This window comes from Sphaeramia orbicularis, chromosome 11 (genome assembly GCF_902148855.1).
Source record: "Sphaeramia orbicularis chromosome 11, fSphaOr1.1, whole genome shotgun sequence".
NCBI lineage: Eukaryota > Metazoa > Chordata > Actinopteri > Kurtiformes > Apogonidae > Sphaeramia > Sphaeramia orbicularis.
Genome location: NC_043967.1, coordinates 17,829,451 through 17,839,224, shown reverse-complemented (window position 1 = coordinate 17,839,224; position 9,774 = coordinate 17,829,451). Strand labels below are relative to the sequence as shown.

Genomic DNA, 9,774 nt, shown 5'->3' with positions numbered 1-9,774 from the left:
TTTAATGGTAAAATTATGTTTCAGTAGTTCCTAGAAGAAATTGCATTACCTCTTAGAGTAACAATATTTGTATATCTAACTAAAAATGAGTAGATATGGGTTCAAATGACCTGCTAGTATCAAGAGGAACAATAATCCCCCCCCCCCCCCCCCCCCCTTTTTCTATACAGACAAAAATAACCTTTTTTTTTTTTTTGGCCACAATTGTAACTGTACAAAGTATTAATACTTGGTGTGATCGATTTTTCCCTTTTTCTTTATTGTATACAGTACTGTGCAAAAGTCTTTAGCCTTGTGGTTTTTGCAGAGTTGCAATGTATGTGTGTGTGTGTGTGTGTGTGTGTGTGTGTGTGTGCATATGTGTATTTGTTTCTAACAATAAATATGCATGAAACATGTGCACACTAGTGAAACACACACATATACAAACAAAAAAGTCTGAACTAAACATTTTCTGGAGGTAAAGTCAGTATTTAGTGTGACCTCCATGTGGATTGTAATTTTCATTCTGTTAAGACAATAGTGAAGAATATCAAAAACCGCTCAACTCAAGTGTTAACGTTCAGTTCCTGTGGTGTTTTATCATCATGGATAATCCTTGAATATAGCTCTCTTGCAGCAGCAACTGCAAACTGTCTATGCAAACACAACAATCATGAAGTTGTTGATCTCTGAGTTCATGTCTGTGCTTTTGTGAGAGCCAGCGTCTGAGTTTTCCATCCTCTCTGATGTCCAGATATAGAGCAGATCTGACAACTGTTATGTGGTAGGGATATACATATTTTTACTGTCAGCAAAGTGGTTTTTCAACATAATAAAGTCTTTATATATATATATATATATATATATATATATATATATATATATATATATATATATATGTATAAAGACTTTATGATGTTGAAAAACCACGTTGCTGAGGAAGTAACTAAATATTGACAAACATACATTCAATTAAATCATATTAAATTAAATCATTCACCCATGACACGTGTTGTGCATCAGAAAATGAACGTCTATAGACCCAATCAACATCAATAGACGGGGCCCTGCTGCATTGAGTTTACATGTGAATCTCTACCAGTTCATTTATCAGAGATCTATCCTTCGTGGTTGCTTCTGGGTAGTGGAGTTTATCCTCTACTGCGCTTCCAGATGGGACAAACAGCCTTCATGAATTAACATCTCTTATGGATTTCCCTTTCATTCCCACACAGACAACCATGCCGTGTCCCGCTTCTATCAGACAATGACATGCAGTAATGAAACACATGCACAGAGAGAAAACACTGGCCACGACCGTCCACCACAAGTCAGCTCTGAGATGCATCTGGAAAGCCACAGAGCAGCTGGAACCCAGAGCCAAGTGAATCACCAGCTGCTTTTACTTTCATGGCTACAAAAAAAAAAACAGTGCATGAATTAGAATGCACACTCACACAGACAAATGCACTCATCAATCAAAAAAGCATCTCTCAAAAAAAACTGATATATATAAATATATACTGAAGAATTGTGGACAAGGTTGGATTTTTCTGATTTATTTGCGATGGAAATCCATTTTTTGCAAGTAAAAAGCATGTAAACTTTAAATGTTTCAGGGGAAACACGATGCAAATTGCAAAATAAAAAACATACAAGTTCTTGTTTCAGGGGTACAGGTTTAGGTTAAGGCAGCAATCGTCTTCATATTCCTTTTATTTCGATAAATTACAGAAATTCAGAAGCATTAGTGTTTTGCTTTTTTTTCAGTTTTCTGTATTGATTTCTCAATTAAGTACAGTAGAACTAGACTAAACCCTCCACAGTGCAAAATCTGAGTCCATTCATCAATGCAAAGTGTCTCTGGAATGTTCTCTGAGTCTCGTTGTATCACGTTGTTGCGAGGCGTTACTTGCACATGTATTTTCTACATGTCTCACCAACATTTCCTTCACTCCTGTCCTGTGTAATGACACCATGGAAGGTCATAGGTGAGGATGTTCGGAGCTCTGGTCGCTGTCGTGGCTGTCCTCCTCGGTCGTCTGCCTCGGTGAGTTGGCTGAGCGCTGTAATCCCACTATGCCTGAGAACTCTGACGGCAGTAACGTCCCCTTTTTCACATTCACCAGTTCTTTCTCCCGTGCTGCCGGACCCTGCTGGCCTCCCTTCACCCGCTTCCACTTCATTCTCCTGTTCTGGAACCAGACTTTCACCTGATGGGAAACAAATCAGCAGTCAGAATAAAACAAGCCCATCACATGAACATCATTTCTACAAAGGCTGCAGTTAAAATACCTTTTTCAACAATAGTCAGTTTTCCATCGGATATATGTGCAAAACTTTACCAATATTCACTAACTGTCGCAAAAACAGAAATGCGTAATGTCCGTAATTTTCCATTATACACAAATGTGAGGATTTCTTTATTTATATCGCTAGATGTCACGAGAAGTCATTCCATAAATGTGACGACAAACATAAATATCATGTTGATTTACAGATTTCTCTGTTGTTACCTTCACCAGGGAACAGCAGAGGTTATGTTTTCACTGGGGTTTGTCTGTCTGTTTGTTGGTTTGTTTGTTTATCTGTTAGCAAGATAACTCAAAAAGTTATGGACAGATTTGGATGAAATTTTCCAGAAATGTTGATACTGGCACAAGGAACAAATGATGGTGGTTATCGGGGGGGGGGCGACTGATGTGTCTTGGCGGAGGTCTGCGCTCTCCGAGTGCTTTGCTAGTGTTTTCATTGGGGTTTATTTGTTTGTCTGTCTGTTAGCAAGGTAACTCAAAAAGTTATGGACAGATTATGATGAAATTTTCAAGAATTATTGATACTGGCACAAGGAAAAAATGATTACATTTTGGTGGTGGTGACTGAGGGGGGGGCTGATCTGCCTTGCCAGAGGTCTGCGCTCTCAGAGTGCTTTTCTAGTTTTGAATCTAGAATGCTCGTTACCCCTCTGTCCCGTACTAAATTCAAAAATGATTTGGTTTCCTTGTGTGTCCTCACATACCGCACCATGTTTATGTAACATTTAATTTGAATATTATTTTATTTCCAAATTATTAATTTTTGTTTATTATTTTGACATTTGTTTATGTTGTAATTTACATATTATTTCATTAATTATTTAATCAATTTATATTATATATTCTTTTATTATGTTTTTTCTTGCCTTTCTTAATATTTTGGTTCCTGCCTATTGTTTGTGGTACGACCTGTTTTGGCGTGACACAGGAGTTACGTTCGTGGTGGAGCGTGAGCAGTGTACATTGTGCTGAGCTGCTGATAATAAAGCTTGCTGAAACTGTCCTGCCGTTTGGTGATTATTAGCACGGAAGATAGCAAAACATATCAATGCCAAGAATACCATTGTAACCCACCTTACCCACAGCCCTGGTTTTAAAACTCTTCTTCTTCACCTGTTGTAATATCCGTCAACATCTGTTCTTTTTTTTTGTTTTGTTTTTTTTTTATTCACGTGACTCTAGTTGTGCAAAAAGGTCTTTCCATCGCAGTTTTGCATGATATACCAAATTCACTACGCAAGTGCAAAAATTTTTCATCGAAAAACAAGTTTTGGCGAAATTGTCATTTTTTCATTCGGCAAATTTTTATGTGCAAGTTATATTCAAGCAATTTGAGAGTCAATGGAAAAGTAACTAATGAAAGTTTAGGAAATAAATCATGTTCAAAGTTAGCCAGACAAAAGAACAATTTGTTGTTGCCCTTCAGTTGTGACATTATTGCAAATTGTTAAAGTTTGGCATTGGTTAACACTTAAATAAATGAGAAATGCATCTGCACAAGCTCTGCAAATGGACAAAAAAAAAAACCCTGTAATCAGTGATACAGTAACAAAATCAACACAAATGAACACAAAAGCAAATCTTCACATTCCTGAGTTGTTTAATCATGCTTCCCTGATAACCACAAGCTGAACACGTACATCTGACTCACAGGAGGAATCGTTCTTCCACTGGGTACATTTTAGACAGCACCAGCCTTGATTATACATAAAAGAACAACAACCTCTAAAGTGCATTTTTAAATATATTTAATTTAATTTATACTGACATGTTACAAGAGACTTACATATACCTGTGTAGCATTTATTGCATAGATTTTATGATTCTAATACAACCTGATAGTGTTACACCAAATAAACTTCACCCCCTGGCTCTATTTGGCAAAGACACTGTCACTGAACGCTGTTATAATGAGTGGGATTTGTTTAAAGAAATATAACCAAGAGTCTTTCTTCCTAATTCCAAACCAACAGTGGATCTATCTCCATCACTGTCATGACTCTGATGATAAAGTCTACAAATAGGTCTGGCTGTGAGATACATTTAAAGCAGTTCTGAATTCACTCCTCACACAAGTTTAACACCAATTCACACCTTGATTTATGTCGCTATAACAAGTCACGTTTTGTTCATGTGGAAGAACGACTCCCATGAGATCCAGCTGAATGATGACCTGTAGGTGACCTTAACAACTTCACAAGTGTCAGCATCCCCTCAGAGGTTAAATACCTGGAATTGTCCTGCAGTCAGACCACAGGAAGCCTCTTTAATAAGAGAAGTGGACCTAAAGGAAGTCCAGTCTCCTTCTACTAAAGCAGTTACAATATCCTGATGACTGATCTACACCCTCAGAGTTTAGAACTACATTGTAATGTCATTAAAGTTTGTGTTGGTGACATTCTACTGTCTGGGTCCTTTTATTCTCTGAAAATGACACTATATTACCCAAATTGTTTAGGTGAAAGAAAATGTTGTCACTCTGTCAAGACATGCATAATTGCACAAGTTTATTTTTCTGTTCATCACTAATTAGATAATTAAAAAACTCCAAAAATTCTGTGCAATAACCGTACAATAAACAATACAGCAAACCATGCAATAAACCTGTGATATGATCAACATGTGCACGGCTGTAAATAGTGTATGTAGCTCTCTTGATTGTGTTTATCTTGATTTTGCACTTCTTTTGTTCTTGTGTGCTTGCACTTTGTTGCTGTAAACCTGGAATTTCCCCTTGTGGGACTAATAAAGGCATATCTTATCTTATCTTATCTTATCTTATCTTATCTTATCTTATCTTATCTTATCTTATCCTGTCTTATCTTATCTTATCTTATCTTATCTTATCTTATCTTATCTTATCTTAATGGTACTTCTTAATCCAAAAAGTCAAACTGTTGCTTATCTTTAAACTATCCCCACATTGGAAACAGATTCCAATAACAGACTGAACTTATGTCACACTGAACCAGCCCCATCCACTATTAACACACATACGAAAGTAAAACTCCAAAATTAACAGACTTTTTTTTTACAGACCACTTTTGATGAAGAAATGCTGCCATGTTATGTAAATGTATTACTATATACCATACAGCATAGTAATTAGTCTGTGTTTTAACTGACATTTTTGTTAATTTTTTTAAAGTCCCCTGGGTGTGAGTGTGACGGTGTGAGCCAGTGATTAGATAAGCGTTACTGCGGTCAGTATCGCGGCGTCGTACTATATTTCCACACATGCAGATATGTGCTGATGCATGAGTCATAGAGGCCTGCTGGCCGGCTCTGCTGCCCACTCTCCCTGACTCCACAGCTTATTTAGTATTACCGTCACACATAGTGATGATTAAGCTGCTGCCTAAAACGGTTCCATCCATATCTGAACCACTGAGCCTCGATCCCTGTCCTCATCCCTCCACCTCTTAAACTCTCCCTGTTCACTCACTGCAGACCAGTGCTGGGAGGAACATGTTACAAAAGTAATGCATTACAATAACACATTACTTTTTGCTGTAACACAGTAGTGTAAGGCATTACTAATTAATTTTCAGTAATATTTTACTCTGCACATGTTCAATAGGATTTGCGTTATAACTCACTTTTCACCCATAATTTAATTGCTTAAATAAAGAAAGAAAAAAGAAAAACAGCAACAACCATGAGACCTTAAAAAATCAAAAATCCATCTGTAAAGTTCTATTTCCTGTTGGTGTTCAGCCAATGGGTGAAGACAGCAGAGGTCAGTACATTGTCCACATGGACGTATGCTCATTACTAACCCTAACCCTGCTTTAAGAAGCTAGTTAGCATGATCCCTGTGATCAGCAATGACAAGGTAAGCTAACGTTTCTATGAATAGTTAGAATTTTTTATCGATTGCGGATTTATCTACCAGCATCCTCGGTGCTGCGCCCTGTTTAAACATGTAAAATATTGAAAAAAATGCAAGCGCTCCTGCTGGGACTCGAACATCATAGACTAAAGCCCAACTAATATGGGATTTTTGGAGTCGATGCCGATACCAATATTGGGGGCTTAAAAAAGTCAATATCCGATATATCGGTTATCAGCCAATATATTGGGCAATATATGAAATAAGAACATTGATCTACACAGGATATAATAGTCTTATATTAGATAATGGTGGACATTTGGATTAACAGTTGCCTCTTTGTTTATCTCACAAAGATAATTGACACAACTTTCAAACGCTGTCTTATATTAGACTAGTATGTGACCCTGTTGGGAACCATGGGTTGTAGATGTGGTAGTTTTTATGCTGGAGAGAGCAGATTTATGGGAAAAGATGTGAGTCTATATTTAATAAGTAGTGACATAAAATTGTTTGGTAAATCATTCTTTCAATTGTAAGTGATAATTAATATGCACTATTAATACCCAGTTGCACCTGCAGAATGAAACTGTGAGGGAAGCCACAAATAAACGGGGGTAATAGTGTGATTGTTGGAGTGGTGGTGAAAGTGAAACTGACACACTTTCCTATTCCTCTAGCTCTCTGGGCAGACACACAGGAGCAGCGAGCGACAGAATCTCCATGCAGCTAAAAAGTTAATACATCAGTTACATATCAACCGACGTTGTTTAATCGGTGATACGCTATAATCGGCCCAATTAATCGGCGTATCACCGATCGGACTCTATCGTACACCATAGCCTTACTTACTGAACTATCCCTCCACATGTACATTGGTTTTGCAAATTTATGCTTCCCAAGGCTCCATTTATGAGAGTCTATATGTAACTCAAAAGTAATACAGGAGTCCTGCAATGCATTACAATTCTGAGGCAGTAATATTGTTGCAGCAGGACCTTGAAAAACCTGTCCATGCATTTATCTCTAGTGGAGCTGACTACTGTAACAGTATCTTCTCTGGTCTGCCTAAAAAGTCAATCAGACGACTGCAGCTGATCCAGAACGCTGCTGCTCCAGTCCTCACTAAGACCCAGAGAGTGGACCACATCAGTCCAGTTCTGAGGTCTCTACACTGGTTCCCTGTCTCTCGCAGAACAGACTTTAAAATTCTCTTGCTAGCGTATGAAGCACTGAATGGTTTAGGCCCAAAATACATCAGAGACCTTCTAGTCCAGTATGAACCATCCAGACCACTCTAGTCGTCTGGTGCAGGTCTGCTCTGTGTTCCCAAAGTCAGAACTAAACATTAAGAATCAGCGTTCAGTTTCTATGCTCCGTATATCTGGAACAAACTACCAGAAAATATCAGGTCTGCTGAGAGTCTGAGTTCTTTTAAGTCCAGGTTAAAGACTCACCTGTTCACTGCTGCCTTTGACTAAAAGGCTTTTTATGTTTAAATTTTATATTCTCTTTCAGAACTCTGCACTGCAACTCTTACTTTAATATGTGTGTGTGTTTATATTTTTGGATTTTATGTGTTGTTTTCTTACTTGCTGTTTTTAATCATCTTTTACATGTTTCTTTTATAATGTTTTAAATGTGTTTCTTTTTCCCTGTTGTTGTATTTCAGTGTCCTGTGTGAAACACCTGGAATTGCCGTGTTGCTGAAATGTGCTATACAAATAAACCTGCCTTGCCTTGTAACATAAAGAATTACTTTAAAATACCAGTAACATGTAATCTGTAATATATTACAGTTTTGAAGTAACTTGCACCATACTGCTGCAGACGCCTCACCATCTGTAGCCTCCACTACACATACACAACCCAGTAGAAATGACACTAATACACACACACACATACACACACACACATACACTGTCCACTGCTTCTTCTTACCCCCCGTCCAGCCAACTTGACATCTCATGGCCTAGTTATCCTGTAGGATTTATTTTAGGTCATGCTGCAGAGTGGTGGACTCCTCAGTCACTGAGAGTTAAGTTTACAGAGTAAACACGTGTATATGCTGCTCATTTCCTCATAAACTGCTCGGTGCAAACCCTAAAGTCCCATGTGTGCTGGACTTTAATAGAACACTTAGGTCAACTTTAGTGTCCTGTCAGTCAGCAGCAGTTTCAGCAAGATTGAACAGGTATTAGCCAAGCTGACTGTGGTCTGAAACCAACATTATAAATAAATATACATATTAAAGCTGCAGTGCAGGAGCCTGGTCTGTTTTAGGGCTGTAGAAAATCTATCCCTTGATGCATATTTTGGCCAGTTACAGCGTTTTCAGACAGAGTGGTGGACAGCTGTATTTACCAATCACTGATCAGATTCTGTCAGATGTGACCTGACGTGACTTTGCGTTTTATACTGAATCTATACATAAGGGGTGTCAGACATACGGCCCATGGGCCAAAACCGGCCCACCAAAGGGTCCAATCCAGCCCGTGGGATGCATTTGCGAATTGCAAAAATTACACTGAAGATATTCAAAGTCAGAATAATATCCCACAAATGATGACAACCCCAGATTTTTGTCTTGGATTAATTCTTTTTAAAAAGTAAAATTACAATGGAAATGTTTACAATTACAAACTATCCTTTCACAATAAAATGTGAATAATCTGCACAACTATGAACAACCTAAAATGTTTTAAGAAAAATATTAATTTCAACAATCTTATGGCTGTTACTATATGTTCTGTGTATTTGTAGATCCACTGTAAGTTGTGTTAATAATAAGCACAGATATAACATTGTTGAAATTCCACTTATATTTCAGGTTTTACATGGTTGTTCAGGTTTTTTAACATTTTTATAATCTAATTCTTTTTTTTTCACACTAAAACAAAGAAAAAAAAAATATTTATATGTTATTATTCTATTATTTTAGTTGTCCAGCCCACTTGAGATCACATTGGGTTGTATTTGACCCCTGAACTAAAACGCGTTACCCCTGCCATACATGGAAGGTTAGAGGAGTGGTTTCATTTTTCTATAACAGCATCATCAGGTCATCTATCTGAAAAGGCAGCTGCTTCTGTATCATGAGACCTTTTTTAGGGAAAAAAAAAGTACTATAGTCATTAGTGAAAGCCTGTTAATTTTTTTGATCCCGTTTGAATTATGTTGTCATTTGCATTTTCAAGTCAAGAAAGTAGCAGTTAGTGGCAAAATGGTAGAACTACCAGACTATGAAAATATATGACATATGGACTAAATGGTGCCCACCTTATTGTCAGAAGGTCCTTTAGTTAGAAAAATAGTTAGGATTTATTTGATAAATCTAACCCTAAATCCTAACCCTTTCTCTTTTCTGACTAACAGGCCTTCTGATAATAGGGCGCCTCCCAGATTACACTCCCACATGTCCCAGAAGTGACATCATCAGAACTTTCTGTCTTCATGATATGTTTGCTAAAGATGTCTCTGCTACTTCAACATGACCACATTGTAGTGATTTCCAACTCTTAATACTTTTCATATCATATTCAAAGATTAGTGTAAAATGTGCCAAATGAACCGCCATTTTGGAGTTGATGATGTATGTCACCTACAATGAGACATGTAGCCCATTGAGCTGTTTAACACAAAAGT

General features: G+C 37.5%; 1 protein-coding gene across 1 annotated transcript in view; it reads right to left on the bottom strand.

The window, feature by feature from the left end:
- Positions 1-1,534: 1,534 nt before the first annotated feature.
- The window catches only part of meox2b (mesenchyme homeobox 2b), a 29,378-nt gene continuing 21,138 nt past the window's right edge, over positions 1,535-9,774 (bottom strand). The window contains exon 3 of the mRNA XM_030146681.1: positions 1,535-2,195. Within this exon, the coding sequence (XP_030002541.1) occupies positions 1,968-2,195 (228 nt within the window). The 3' untranslated portion in view covers positions 1,535-1,967. The remainder of the gene's footprint in view (positions 2,196-9,774) is intronic.